Here is a 16169-nt window from a genome sequence, read left to right as displayed (position 1 = left end):
ATCATGTCATTTAACTGTATAAAAACAAGTATATTTTGCTAGGCACCAGAACGCAGTTGTATTATATTATGTTTAATGCTTTGCTTGCTTTGCACAAGTCTAGCAAGTTAATGCTTTGTTATCATGTGCTTTATTAGTGGTATAAATTTAAATTTTAATTGGAATTGATTACAGTAATAAAATAAAGGCTAAGTCTGTATTTACCATAGTTTTGTTAGACTTGTGGACGAAACGACAACTATCATTGTAATGTTCTTTGCTTGGTGTCTGTATACACTGGGAAGGCTTAAATCCACCCTACACACCAAACCCATAACCTTTGTATAGATAATACATGTGTTCATTTGTTATTCATGGTTGTGCATAGAGGTGGTGCCTTCTGCTCCATGTTACCGCATGTTAGGGTGTAAAATGGCCGCTCTCCATCGAGGGAAGTTTCAGCTGAGATTAGCTACGGTTGGGGGGGGGGACAGGGAAGACAGGAAAGAGGAGAGAAAGAGAGAAGAAGCACAGGAGAAAAAAAGAGGATGAGATCCCATGCAGAGAGAAGCTAGAGTGGATTGAGTGTGAAAGAAGCAATCAGGTGCAGTTAGGCAGCCGCAAAACGAGAAAGGGTGAAGCAGAAGAAACGAAGGAGAGAAAAAGCTGTGAGAGGCTGTCAGATAAAAAAAAAAAGTCAGAGGTCTAGCACTTCTGTGGATTCTGCTGCAGAAAATATGCTTTCAAATGTGTCGGGTTTCGAGTGTTTTTGACTGTGCTGCTTGCTGATGTTTGTGTGTCGAGTTGTTTCTGTGTTTTTGTCTCTGACAATAAATCTCAGGTTCTGCCAATACTGATTCCCACTGATGTCAAGGAGTAGTTATCAACATGCAGTAGATTTTACTGGTTGTTGGAACTCTTGTTTTCCTGCTTCTCCTTCTTCTCACTTCTGCAAAAGAACTACATGTGCACATGGTAACTTTTTTTTCCCTCTTTGAAAACTTTTGGCTGCTCCAAAGCTGTTTATGGAATCCTCAAATACCCATTTGACCTGTTTCTGTGTGAAAGTTTGTACGTGTTTGGTTTGCTACTAGTTTGTCTGAATACCTTGTGATGCCAGTAGGGGTCTCTGCCTCTCCACGTCACTCACCCGGTCACCAGTGGCATCCGCTGCGTTTGGCTACTCAAAGAGGCTGAGGCACAAGCCTGCAGTAAGCTCTTGTCAGTTACCGTCGGAAGTCACCAAAAATCATTAAAGGATGTTTTGATGTGTGGAGACTTGTCTGTCTCACTGAGTCATCTTCTGTTCTCTCTTTCTCTTCTGCAAACCCCTGTTTCCTTGACAACCAGGTGCAAGCAAGTAGACCTGTAGACAGGAACCATTTTCACATCTTCTTCTACATTTATGCGATGCCACTCCCAGGGATTGGGATTTTAAATGAGTTTTATTACACATTTTTAGTGACTAAACATGAATGTGAGAGATGAAGAACAAGAGGAGAAGATGAGAATTAATGAGTACACAAAGTGTAATGAAATTTAAATGAAAATAGCAATAGGAGTTGTAACTAAATAGTCATTACATACAACGTAACCATAGTACCACTCAACTGTAATGCTTGTGTGAACCAGTTTTAGCAATTGTGAATGACTGTATAATTTGAAACAGAATTACCTTAAGTGGGCAGTTTATTTTTCTATATACAAAGAAACTGACTCCAGTCCACAGTAACAGTGAATATGTTTGTAGCTTACCTGTTTACAGAGCAATACAGATGCATACATAAAGGTTAAGATACGAATTTAATGGTTCGATAAGCTTAAACATGTTACTCTGGGGCGCTGTTATAGCTCGGTGAGTTGAGCAGGCAACCCATGTGCTGCAGGGTTATTACAGCTCTGGGCCATTTGCTGCATGCCTTCCTCTTGCTCACTCTCCCACCTTTCCTCTCCACAATTAACTGTCATAATAAAAGCTAAAGAAGAAAAAAGAAAAAAAAAACATTATTCACAGATGCTTAATGTACATACAGTTCTGTGAAAAAAGTATTTACCCAATTCCTGATTTCTTCTTTTTTTTTAAATCATCAGACAACCCAAGTAAATACAAAAATGCAGTTTTTAAATGATTTCATTTATCAATGGAAAAAAAAAACTATCCTGATAACTCTACCTAGCTCTCTGTGAAAAAGTATTTACCCCCTAAACCTAATTACTGATTGGGCTGCACTTGGTAGCGAGAACTGCAATCAAGCATTTGGGGAGAACTGACACGTTATGTGTTATCTGAGAACACTGTAGATAAAATGTAAGACTGAGTTTTATAAAACCTTGCCTGCTAGGTTTTATGCTAGTCAGTCATTCTAAACAACTTTAGCAAAGTTGTATAACTTAAAAGAGATAAAGAAAGAATTTGGAGGTAGCTGCTGTGATGTCACCTATTGGCTTGTGGACATCTGTACTGAAGGCCTAAGTTTGTAGTTATGGCTCTAGGTTTGTTTTGTGGAGCCAAAGTGATGGTCAGAAGAGTGTGGCAGTGCTATCAGCTAACCTGAACTACCTTGGTTAGCAAGGTGAAGCCAAAGACCGAAGGTCTGCATTACACACACACTGCTAGCACTGAAACAATACTAAGATTTCACTCACCCTTAAAATAAAACTGAGGCAATGGGGACAGTCTTAGTATAGTAAGCCATATTATTTGTCTAAAAATATCATAAAAAATTCTTCAAAAGGCACAAAAATGGTAAAGAGTTTATAGAATGACTCAAACTAGCTCAGGTAGCAGTTAGCAGACAGCTGGCAGCTATCAGCTGTGTCAGCTATCATTGTTTGGCACTCTCCTGTCAAAGTTATAGTAACTTTAACTTCTTGAAGGTAAGAGTTATATAAATTTTCACCCACTGTACAACTTTGCACAGTGTAAACTGTAAAATACAAGTTTGTATTTCTTTGGTTGTGTAGTCTGTGACACAACTTTTCCTAAAGTCTTAAATATCCAACCTTTAGGTAAAGAAGAAGCTGCTTTTGGCTGCTCCCTTGTCACTAGGACTCACCACAGTGTGTAGCTCTGTATGTTTGCTTTGTCAGTTTTACACTGGATGCCCCTCCTGATGCAACAAAAGGGATTTCTCTTTCCGGGTGGAATCAAGAAACTTCTCCAGTACACCTCCACAGGGATTTCAAATCAATACTTGATTTGTCTTTAGCTTTAATCCAGTTTTACAAAAGTTTTGAATAAGCTGTGTAAGAATTACATCTACTTTCATACACAATCCACCATTTCCAAAGGCTCAAAAAATAATCGGAGAGTTGACTAACAAGCAGTTTCATGGCCAGGTGAGGCCTGTTTCCTTGGTATTTAATGACAAATGAAGCAGATGTAATAAGTTGATTCAAAGCCTTGAATATGTATTTTATAACATTTCAGGGTTAGATGTCAGTGCAAATGAGTAAGACCATTACACTTAAAACCACCAACATTGCCCAATCAACAGACTGGTTCATTCTTAAGAAGAAGAAATGCACAACAAAAGCCCTGAAAGACCACAGAAGAGTGCATGAATTATTTCCATGCATAAGAAAAACTTCACAATATCAGACCAAGTCAAGAATACTCTTGAGGAGGTAGCCATACTATTGTATGCTATTGTCATGTGTTCATGAACGGAAATACAGAGGACTTTTAAAAAAGGCGCAAACCACTGGTTACACTCACATCATCTGTCAAACATGGCAGTGGCACTGTTATTGATAATATGGCAGAAAGTGTGAATGACAGATCCCTTAAAATGCTGCAAAACTGACTGGAGTTCAGTTGTATTGTAGCTTCTGAATCCTCAGTGTCCAGGTCAGTCCCCTGATCTCAAGCCATTACAGCGTGCGTTTCATCTATTAAATACAAAACTGAAGGCAGAGAGACCCTCAAACAGTAATAAAGGAGGGAATTGAGTTTAGGAATTACGTATAAATAAATTACATAATAGTATTTCCTGACCTTGCTGCAGCTATGCTTCAAAACTCTTTACAAACCAGTTGATGCTGGTTATGTCTATGCTTTCTACACAGTTTTGACATGACATCTTCATACTGGCACTGTGAACATTTCCAGTAATAGTGGTATAGTTGTAACCGTAGCGTCCCAAGCTGTTAGCTGTGTTCAACTGCCAAGAATCATGTGTCTCCACTAATTAGGGGTCACGTGATCTGTTTAATTTGGTAAGTTTTAGTGATTATTGGAATTGTAAAATTATAATCACGACTCAGTTTATCCACAGAAAAATAAAAACAAAGTAGCTTTGTGATCATAAAGCAGATTTAACAATCTGTATAAATCACCAGAGGGGCTTTCAGACCAGCCAAGTGCATGCACTGTGCTATTATACCAGGAGAGAAGGGACAAAGCAGGCTATCATTTATAAATAGAAAGATTCGGCACACACAATGTCACGCTGGAGGAAAATGGGTCTGCTGAATTTGTGTTGAGTAAGCAGTGACTGGAGTTTTTTTTTTATTAGGAGGAAATAGAGCGTTTAATTTCATGCTAATTCTCAGCATTACAGCCAAATGTGATTTAAAAACTCCCTCTGCACTAAGTGCCAGAACTTTCATGTCTGCGTGCATGTGTATATGTGTGTGAGTAAGCAACACAGAACAGGTGGCCAGAGCCCCAAGTCCTCGTCTAAACCCTGCCCCTTCCTTCCTCTGTCAGCTGATGCGCTACGAGCTGCTCTCTCTCCTCCCTCCTTCATCCTCATCGTTCTTGTCTCATTCTGTCTTTATCGCTGACCAAATATCATACTTTCTTTTCCTCAGCCTGCCCCTGTTTATCCATCTCTCTACCCTCACTTTTTCTCTTGCTCTCCCGCTCCCTTTTTTTTTAATTCTTCTTCCCTGCCGTGTCTCATCCCAGGCTGTAATAATATCAGACTGACTAGTGGAGTGCTGTTGTCCGAGCGACTGGCAGAGGGAGCAGTACAGGAGTTTTATCTAGCCCTGCTGCACTTTTTGTGGACCAGGATTCTGAGGAATTATCCCTCCTTTCCACCATCCTCACCCCCTTTACCTACTACTCCTCATCCTCTTCCTGTCTCTCATTTTAAGGGGTGTCCATTTGAAGGCTCTGATATGTTTAGCATTCACCATGAACCCTACAGTCAAGATCCACCTTCAGAATGGGACCCACTTTAACACCTACATGTACCAGGTAGGGACTCGGCATTCATGCACTGTTTGGATATTTCCAGTGAAGGATTGCCTTCAGCTCAAGTAGCTCACTCTGCGGTCTCCACATGTCCTTGCCCGAGTATTGATTTCAGTGCTGATGGCTCTTTTCTAGGTCTGAGATATGGCCTCCTCTCCACCTCCTCTTCCTCCCTCCTCCTCCTTCCTTTTCACCACTATGCCTCAATCACTCTGCAAAGAATGATTAATGCCTCACAGTAAAGCAAATTGCATATTCGTTTAGAAATGTGGGTACACCGTCACCAACAGAGCTTTTCACTGGTTCATGTGGTTAGTAGCACGTTTTCAACTTCCATTGTTTGTGAATATAATAGAGATAGATATCTGTCATACACTGATTAGGAACTCTCTCTTTTTCTGTGACTGCTGTGTATGCTTGACTTGCCGTATGCTTGTTACGGCACGCGTGCAAGAGACAGACTCTACTGATGCGCAACAAAAACTCTTTGTGCTTCTCCTTTCAACCGAGCAGAGGAAGTATTCCCCTCTCATCCTTCCTCTCTTTCTTTTGTCCCCTTTTCTGGCACAGGTTTTGTTTTGCTTTGATGAAGAAAACTCTGATACATGAATGGATGCTATTCTGGGTTTAGGCCTTCAATGGCACGGAGGAGGAGGAGAGAAAGTTGGGAAACTTGGAGGGATTTGACACCTATTTGCACGCTGAATGTGATATTCTGAAACAAAGAGACATGCCCGATGTGCCAGCTATGCCATCTTGTGCAATATAATACACCGTGCCATTTTTGTGCTCTGAAATCTGGCTGTTTTAAAACTTTTGATATGCATATTTTTACAGCAGACTTTCTCCCAGGTTTTATTTAAAACCCTTAAAAAATGATTTAAACTATTTTCACTTTGATTTTTATCAGTGTTTTAGAACACTACAAATCTGGGGCAGCTTTGCCCTGTTATTTCTAAGGTGCTTCGCCTGCACTTTAACATATTTCTGTAAAAATCCAGGTAAGCTTGTACATGAATTCTTTAAGAGTAGTTCTGAATACTGCAAATGGTGTAAATGGTGATGCCTTTGAAGACAACAATATCAACAGAAAGCTAGGTAGGTGCAAGGACTTATGGGAATGTAAATGTTTAAGATCAAAATGTTAATTTAGAAGTTTTTGTTATTTCAGTTCATTAAACTTTGATTGGAGTGGACGTGTAATATGGAATCTGGCAACTTATAGTAAGGTTTAATACTGGTCAACAAAATGACCAAGACTCCTGTAGACCTCTGGCTAGATTTAATATGGTGGGGGAAAAAACTACAACATTTCTGTAATTGTACAATTCAACTACAAATACATGGACAGGAGTATAAACTAATAAGCTCATTATCTAGATCACCATCAGAGCATTAACATAGTGTGATGGCAGCCAAACAGTTAACAGTATTAAGCTTCAAAGCTTGTATTCTACAATAATAGAGAGAAAACCCCAACAGTCAAAAGACCCCTTCTGACCAAGCACTTGCCGATAATGAGAGAAAAAACTCCCTTTTAACAGGAAGAAACCTCCGGCTCAGAACCAGGCTCAGGGAGGAGCAGCCATCTGTCGAGACTGGTTGGGGGTGTTCAGAGGAAGACAGGACAAAAGACACACTGTGGAAGAGAGCCAGACATTAATTCATTCATTCATTTCTTAGAGTTAGAAACTGTAAAACAACAATTTAACTTTGTCAAACTTATCCGCCAGTACTTTAACAGGGAAAACAGCGTAGGCTGAATTATGAGCAATTCAGCCTACGCTGGTGCAGTGGGACAGATGTATTTTAATACATGGCTGGGACAGATGTATTAAAACACATCTGTCCCAGCCATCAAGGTTTGTATTGTTGTTTAGTTTCCACACTGTGCCTTCTGTAGGAAAACTTTTGGAAAAGTTTTTGGTTATACTCGTGCCTCCAGAGCATCAGTCTGAGCTGGGATCTGTCAAGTGCTGCAGTCAGCTACTGCTGCTGCATCCTTCCCCAGTCTCAAGTGCTGTCACGCCATCATACAGAAGGAAAACCTCTCAGCGGCTTTGTGCATGTTTGTGTTGTAGTGTGTGCAACAGAATGTATCTGCATTCATTTGATGAAACGTTGCATGCAAAGTTTGTCTGCTGCTCAAACACTTTCCTAATGAGCCGTTGCCATGGCGTTGGCAGCAGTGTGAGAGGTGGCGTCATGGCAACAGATTACTCACTGGCTACTTTAGGGCCAACACCCCAGCTAGGTGTTGTTTCGTCATGGCTCTCGTGTAGGTTCGCGCTTTTGTGTCTATATGTGTGTCTGTGTGCGTGCTGATTAAGATTTGCCAGAGGAAGGTCGAGTCCACCTTTCGGCTGTTTGCCACCTCGCTCTTCCTCTCTCTGCAGTGGTGAAGAGTTACAGAGCTGTGATATCTGAATCTCTCCAGGGACTCACTCATTCTCCAGTCTCTGACCCTGCATTCATCTTTGCTGTGGCATCCCTTGGTGAAATACCAAGATTTACATCACAGTTGGTGTAGTGTCTTTCGATGTGTGCATGTGAAAGGAATTTAGTCAGCAGACATAATCTCTGATATTGTATTGTAGCTTGCTTTTCTTTGCCTCTCCACAGCAAATGAACGGTTCTGTGGTTTAAATCTGAAAAGATTTATCCTCACCAGTGCATTATCATGAGTGTGTATTGTATAAGCTGTTCAGCTAGACTTTAGTGAACTCTATAGGCAGAGCTGAACTTTTTCACTGCTATTGCTCATCCACAGACAGAAAAGTGGGTAAACCAAAACTATTTATAGTCATAATGGTGAAAGAGAGCTGAATACTGCTGCTCGCTTATTGTCGCTTTTGTCTTTACCCTAGCTTTAACAGCTCTTCTTGATACAGCTGATCAGCTTACATCATACCATTTAAAAGGTTGCAAACAATAAAAGAAAAGAAAATATGAAAAACAAAATAAAAATACAATTAATTTAGGATTCAAGATCAAAGAAGATACAAGAAGCAAATTAATTAAAGCAATTAAAAACAGAAGCTAAATAATTTACAGAAATGAATTTATCGAGGAATTCATTGTTAGGGTGCACTGTGTAGAAATCGAGGTGGTTGGAGAAAAAGAAAAACTAAACACCAGTCATCCAAGTGCAGTATGAACATGCAGTAAAACGCACTGGACCAAGTTTAATATTACCCATAGCACTATAGCATAGAAGTGATGTACATTGGCAGTTCTCCAATGAGGGCCTCATATAGAAACCGTAGCATATGTCAGTCAAATCCCTTGGCCACAGAGACCATGCAACTTTTTCATATAAGATGCCGTGATGAGTACAATAAACATCACCACAGAATAAACCTAATGACATAATGATAAACAGTGTCCAAGTTGATGTTTAGAATGTGTATCTGTTTTGTAGAGATGTAAAATATATTCAAGCTGCTGACGTGCGAGATCATAAATTAGCATAAATGATATCACGTAACACAGCCCTGTCCTGTGAATCATGTGAATATGATGTGATGTGCGAATGTTTACAGCTTCACTCGCTTTCCTGTCTTGCTTAGTCACAAGTGTCCCTTGTTTCCTTTCCTTCCACCTGCTGATGCTCAGAGAGGAACTGCTTGACCTCAGCGCGTTCAAGCTCTGGCAAGCGTCCATTCATGTTTGCTTTGGCTTCACTCTCCTGTCTTGTAAATCCTGTCACACATTTTAGAAGTACAACTGATCAGTTTATAAATTCATTCTAAGGACACAGCGTCCAGGAGTTACCTGGTGATCAAGTGAGATAGTTTACATTTCTGTAAATTTTTGACTCTCGTTAACAAATCCCAGTTTGCCAACAAGCTGTGGAGACACTGATGAGAATTTAAAAAAAGAGATGGAAAAGTCACAGTGTAGTGGGTTAGTGCAAAATTGCCAGATTTTCACTGCTAGCATCATCCTGGTTCATTTATGTTTGTGGGCTCCTATATCAACAAGTATACTGTTAAGTGATATTACCAGAAGATAAATGAATTACACCTACTGTAGTCCAGGACATGTTGATGCTGTTTCAGTAGATTCTAAGATGTGTAACTTCAATTTAAATCTCTTAAATCTTGGATGAAGTTATATAAGGACATAACACTGTCAAAGCAGATTATGAGGGAATTCTGTGTTTTCTTTGAATATGATTGACTGTGGCAGTATGATAGCGTGGTACATGATGGTGCACTGTCATCTCACAGCAAAAAGGTCCGAGGTCTGAATCCACTGTCTGACTGGAGCCTTATCTGTGTGGTGTTTGCATGTTTTCCCTGCCTCTTCTTGGGTTCCCTGTGGACACTCTGGCTTCCTCCCAAAGTCCAAAGACATGCATGTTAACTTAATTGCTGATTCTGAATTGGCTGTAGGTGTGAGTGGTTTTCTGTGTTAGCCCTGTGACAGGCTGTACCCTGCCTCTTTCCCTTTGACAGCTGGGATTTGCTCCAGGCCCTCTGCGACCCTTAATTGGATAAGCATAAGAAAATGGACAGATGGATGGATTGAATATGATTGATGTATTAATTTATTAAGGATCACAGTCAGAGAAGGTGCCACGCTGGGTATTTTCACAGTGATTACATCAATAAGAATAGAAATTAAAAGGTCTACTTCATTACTTTCCAATCTCTTATACGAGTAACTGGGAAATTTAAAAGCCAAAGATCAGCCAGTGGAGAAAGTCTTGGATTCCCTTTATGTGGTGCAGAATACTAGAAAGCAGTATTCCCATGGTGTTGAGTGTATTAAGAGTTATAGTCAGTGCTGGGATTTGGTCTGATGAGCAGTACTTTTAACTTTAAGAGCAGACATGAAATACTGCATAGTTCACTGGGATACATTTAGAGGAATTAAAGAAAAAGAAGAAGGAAGGGCTCTTTCTACTGCTGCATCTGGAATGAAGAGTAGTGTGATGTAGTGTTGACAAGGTGTTAAGGTGTGAAGGGCCAGTATCTGTCATGATCAGGTCCTCTGAACTCAGAGTCAGTTTTCTCACGCAACAGAAAATAACTGGCAAGGTGAAATATAACCACGTCAGTTCTGATGACCACCTCCTAACCCCCCTCCCAGACACACACACACACACACACACACACACACACACACACACACACACACACACACACACACACACATTATTCATCAATAAATTCCACAATCCCACAACGCTGTACCTTTGATGCTGAGACAATGACCATCCAGTAAAGTGAGCTCTACTATTATTTTGACATTGACTGTATCCTCCATATCTGTTATCATGGATGAGAGAGATGTGAATGAGCAGCTGAGGGGGCGGCCTCAGATACGGTTCAGGTGTGTGGTGTAGGTCGAGTCCCTATAGTACCGACCTCTATGCACGCTGCACACGTACAACGAAAACACAAAAATACACTCACACACAAGTAGAAAAGGATAACCGCAGCCGCAATAAATCTTATACAGCTTTTTTGAATTGTATGTGTGTGTGTGTGTGTGTGTGTGTGTGTGTGTGTGGGGGGGGGCTCTTTTAGCCCTTTTTTTTTATCTGACTCCACTCCAATCTTTTGCCTTCTCCTTCTCTGCACACACACACACACATATACACACAGCATTTTTTTCATCCTTTAATCCCAAACTGCTTAAGGAAAGGAAGGGGAGAAATCCCTTTACAATGTCTGGGCTCAGCAGTGTTTGGTAACCACTTGCTATCTCACATTGTGGTTGGAGGCAGCCGTGTTCCTCCAGACACCCGGAGTCTTCTCTCTCGGCTCTATACAATATGCACCCTGACAGATGTCAAAGTTTTCGTCAGCATGTATTGTGCCGTTGTTTGGGAAACATTAACCTTTTCTTTTTTCTTTGTGTTTTGAGTGGTGAAGGTTATATAGTGCGTTTGGTTTTGAAAAAGAGAACAAAGTGAAAGGCAGTAACAGCAGTTAAAAGGAAGTCATTCAGCAGATAATGTGTTATATGTTACATATAACAGGTGTTTGTTATATACTTTATAAATACTCCACATCATGCATCTGTATCTTTCCTTCATGTTGTTTGGCGGTGCGCATTTCTCCCGTTTGCATTTTCTGTGTGTGTGTTTGCCGTTGTCTTTTTTACGTGTTGAGATTGGGCGAGAGATGAAGGGATGAAGAGATGAACTAGAAAACGCAAGAGGTTGCCTGTTGAGCCTTTTTTGTCATGATTGAAAGAGAGAGCGAGCTCTAACATCTGTTGGCGGATTTGGGCCGAGCACATGTCTATTGATGCACCCCTGTGGACCCTGTGGAATAAGGGAAAGTAAAATGAACAAGCTGACCCATTTTCCCCTTTCCTCTAGTCACTCGTTTCCTCTCTCGGTCCTATTCATTCGCTCCCCTCTGCTCCAAAGTCTTGTTTTTTTATTATTATTATAATTTTTTATATATTTTTTTGCTTGCAGCACACCAGACAGGGTAAATAGAAATGCAGAGATCAATACGTTTATTAATATATGGTGTGTGGGTTTGTTTTCAATGTATTATTTAGATAATCATTTTCAGCAACTCAGCTGGGTCATTATAGAAGAGCATCTGCCTTTCCTGCTGGATGTAATGTTGTTTTTTTATTTAAAAAAGTTTTTATATCTCATCTGTATGCTGGAGTCAGATGAGAGAATAAGTATTAAAAGCGCCAAGCAAAATTAAGAGACACATATCTTTTTTTTTTCTCATGACATTCAAATTACTAATCCATGCAGACATGTGTTAAATATCACAAACGTGTGGCACAGTGGTAGACACTGGCAGAAAGAGCAGCATCATTAGTGTAAAGCTAAAGGTAAGACTGAAATGTGGGGCTAATTAAAAGTAATGAGAGCAGTGTGGGTCATCCCCCTACATCAGCTACTGACATCATTAGCCTCTTCAAAGTTTACAGTAACAGAACTCGGATAAAATTTCACTTCCCCACTAAGATGCATTAACCTCTTGATTAAAATTGAAATCAAACTTACAGGAGAAACAGTCCATCCATCATGCACATTAGTGGGCATAATGTAATTTTTTATCCCTATTATATTTCTCTGTAAAAAGGCTGCACGAACGTGTCATGCAGGGCTGCGTGTAAGCTGTTCACACCGAGACTTTATGATTTTTACAAGATTTCAAACATTGTTGAAAATGCAATGTGTGATATCTTTATTTATATTTACTCGTTTATCCTCTCTCATATAAATGTAAGGTTTTTATCTTATAATGCTAGTATAATATTGCAGAGGGTCTCTAGAGATTCTTCAGTAGTTATAATTTATCAGCACATCTGCTTTGCTGGTGAAGACCAGTGCAAATGGGGTATGTCTTGGAACATATTTTCACACCTGTCAGTGTATTGCCACTGTGGTGCCAGTTTCATGTAGGGCTGTAGTTGTGGAACATTTCCATTCTAACTTTAAAAAACACATCTCTTAGTCAGGGCTGGTGTTTTGGTCATCTGTGCAAAACGTGAGACCAGGAGTGCGGTGTCGTAGCTGCAGCAAGCTTCAGGACTTTAAAAAGCATATGTTTGCAAGTGGATGTGTGTGTGTTGGACAAGCAGGGAGACCATAAGCCGCTGGGTATTGGTTTGGACTACAGCCGAGCTCACAGGAAATGCCAACAAAGCACCAAGTGACATTCAGACAACATGGACAAACAAACGCACACACACTCGTGCACACACAGATGCACAGACTTCGGTGAACAAACAGCTATCCAATTTTTTGTTCCAGTGTGATCGATCGGGGAAAAATATTAAAAATCAACTTCCAGCAGGAGATGTGTGTGCCACCGACTGGTTCTCTGATGCAGAGTGTAGCAGCAGCACTCTTAGTACCTCATCTAATCGAGTACATCTAATCGATTGCAGACAGAATAACAGAAAATCACAAAGGAAAGTGGATTAGATGTGGGGCTGTGAGACCAGGAAGCACCCTCTGACATAAGGATTGACTTCTTACATAGGTTACATTAACCATTAATAACACTAGTGGGGTGGGTGGCTATAGCTCAAGTGGTACAGCAGGTCAGCTACTAATCGGAAGATTGGTCTGTGTGAATGAAATGTCTGTGAATGGTAGATAGAAGCATTTACATAGAGCATAGAAATAAATGCTTGTGTGAATGAGGCAAGTTGTGTAAAGTGCTTTGAGTGCCCAGTTAGAGTAGAAAAGCATTATATAAGAACCAGTCCATTACCATTTACCACTAGTGCATAAAAAGCCATGTGGTGACATATCACCTTTCCTTCCACTGATCAAAAGAGATTACAGTGAGAACCTGTTAAAGCCTTTCTTGATTTATCTGAGTTTAACAGGATGTGGACCATTACCTCTCAAACCAGTGCATGTGAAGACGTGACAGTATCAGAATTAGCATGGATGTTTTATGTATTATGTATATGTTATTATTGTGTATTATGGTTGTAAGGAGGTAGAATGAGCTGCATTGTGTTAACTCATATTCAGATTCATATACTCGTAAAGTACATTGTGAGGTACGGATAGGCCAACAGCTACTTTTGTGTAACGTCTACACAAACCTTTTCACTGCTGTCATTTAAAGCACTAGTTTGCCCCCAAAATGAAGCACTGTATGGTCAGGTGAAACTCCATTAAAGTTTATGTACTATAAAAGAATCAAACTTACAGCAGAAAACCGCAGTTCTATGACAGCCATCTCACAAACTATTAAAGGTAATGGAGCCATATCTATTTACGGCGCCAAAAGAGCATAAAATATCCATCAAATTTATAACGTGTGGGACATTTGCGGTGGTTTAGAAAGGGAGCGCTGATATCTCTAGTAGATTTGGAGACGTCTATGGCAGTAGGAACAGAAAAGAACACTTTTGTATTAAAATTTCAACTTTCAAATGTGAATACATACGCTAACATTGTTAACAAGCCAGTTAGCTTAGCCAGTTAGCTTAGCTGAACAATAAAGACTGAAAATTGTTTTAAAAAGCCATGCTCTATCCAAAATTATGAGCAATAAAACATTTTTTAAAAATTTAAATCTTTATCCTTTAAGCTCGGGTCCTCTACCAGTGGCCTGCTAGCTTGAGGGTCCTGTATAGTATCTTTGCTGTTCCTTGGACTCCGCTCTTCTGGAGATTTCAAATGTCAGTCCTGGGATCTGCTGGAGCCACTCCCAGCCCTTGGTCATTCTCGAGCTTCTTGTGTTCCTTCTTCCTGATACAGAAAGAAGCTACATCTATCGACTGTTAGATTGACTGTTAGCTGTAACTTTTTAAAGCTATCATATCAGGCTTTGCTTGACAAGAAATGAAAAGCATGTTTCCCAAAATTCCCAAAATTCAGCCTAATGTTTCAGCCTATTTTATGCATCACTCCTCCTCATAGCAACTGTGTTATTGTCTGTGCTTTGTTACACGTGGCACAAGCGGCCTAAATGTACAAAATGGCTGAATATAAGAAGTCTTAAAGAAACTGAGTGGATCGCCCAGAAACCAAGCATCGAGGCACTCATTGTTCAAGGTTTTCAAATGCAGCTTTAAAGGACATTCAGTTCTTGCAAGTGCGTAAAAGCTTCAGTGAAGTGTATAGCCTTCTGTCAGTAACTGAGGTTGGTGTATTATGAATGACAGCTGTAGGTGTTCTCATCGTTGTCAGTTCTCTCATTTATAGAAATGACACTTGCAAGAACTGAGAGACTTTTTCACCGTGGAACAAACTTGTTGTTTCATGAGAAGTTCGTAATCTTATCTGTAGTAGCACTGACGTGACCCCACCAACGATACAGCAATGTAAGGGCCAGAAAATTACCCAGACACTGAGGTAGGCAGAGTGGCACAGCTCACATTTTGTTTATTCAGCTCAGATAGTGCTGTTTTTGTACCTAGTGTGTCATGGAATTTCCAGCCTCTTAGACAACCTCTTATCGCAGATGCACAGAAAAAAAATTCCCAGACATCATCTCTCACACAAGAACACTTTTCTTTTTGGAGAAGCCACCCTAGACTGCCCATTTTTTAAGTGTGCCCTGACATCCCCTGCTGATAATGTGTTCCTCTTGTTTGTGCTCGTGTCTGGCCACCAAACAGCTCGGCCACATGCACACACTCTTTAACTACGAGACTGCAGCTGGATTCGTGCTCAGTTAAACAAACGCACTCAGCCATTACCTCGATCAGTGATACAGTATTAACCTCTGTATGGGTGTTGTGTGTGTATTTGTTGTGTAGGAGTTTGCCACCCTCACAAAGGAGCTGAACATATGCCGTGAGCAGCTGCTGGAGAAAGAGGAGGAAATATCTGAGCTGAAAGCGGAAAGGAACAACACCAGGGTATGTGTATCTATGTGTGTGTGTGTGTCTTTGAGGGCGTGCGTGTGTTTGACGCTGATGAAAACAAACAATGTTTCTGGAATTAGTATTCTCTTTGGTCATGCATACATTGGTGTGTGTGTGTTCGTGCCGTAGCTGCTGTTGGAGCACCTGGAGTGTCTGGTGTCTCGTCACGAACGCAGTCTGAGAATGACAGTGGTAAAAAGACAGGCACCCCCACCATCTGGAGTCTCCAGCGAGGTGGAGGTCCTCAAAGCTCTGAAGTCGCTCTTTGAACACCACAAGGCTCTGGATGAAAAGGTGGACTCTCTCTCTCGCTCTCACACACACACACATAGTGCATGACTGAGGTTAGTTCTGACAAGTAAATGACGAATTTAGAAACTTGAGGACACAATATCTTAACAGTTTCTTGCTTCAAATTTGTCTTTTAACAGAATTTTTGCCCTTTTTCACTGTTTCTTTTTTATTGATGAACCTCTGTTTAGGACAAAAACAGAAAGTGGCTGAAGTCATGAGACTTCATTAGGAGATAACAGCAGTGGCAGCAGAGTTGGACAGCAAATGGATGCAGATGAAAAATAATCTGACTCTATATTAATATAAAAGTGAAAACTAAAAATCAGGTAGTTTAGATTGCTTTGCCTTGAAAGCTTAAAATAACTGA

General features: G+C 40.4%; 1 protein-coding gene across 1 annotated transcript in view; it reads left to right on the top strand.

Moving 5' to 3' along the window:
- Positions 1-16169, top strand: part of ppfia4 (PTPRF interacting protein alpha 4) — a 64949-nt gene that overhangs the window by 27786 nt on the left and 20994 nt on the right. Inside the window, exons 3-4 of the mRNA XM_039612455.1 lie at positions 15401-15502; positions 15638-15802. Of these exons, the coding sequence (XP_039468389.1) occupies positions 15401-15502; positions 15638-15802 (267 nt within the window). The remainder of the gene's footprint in view (positions 1-15400; positions 15503-15637; positions 15803-16169) is intronic.

This window comes from Oreochromis aureus, linkage group 5 (assembly GCF_013358895.1).
Source record: "Oreochromis aureus strain Israel breed Guangdong linkage group 5, ZZ_aureus, whole genome shotgun sequence".
NCBI lineage: Eukaryota > Metazoa > Chordata > Actinopteri > Cichliformes > Cichlidae > Oreochromis > Oreochromis aureus.
Note: the sequence above shows the minus strand (reverse complement) of the source record. Positions and strands in the feature narration are given on the sequence as shown.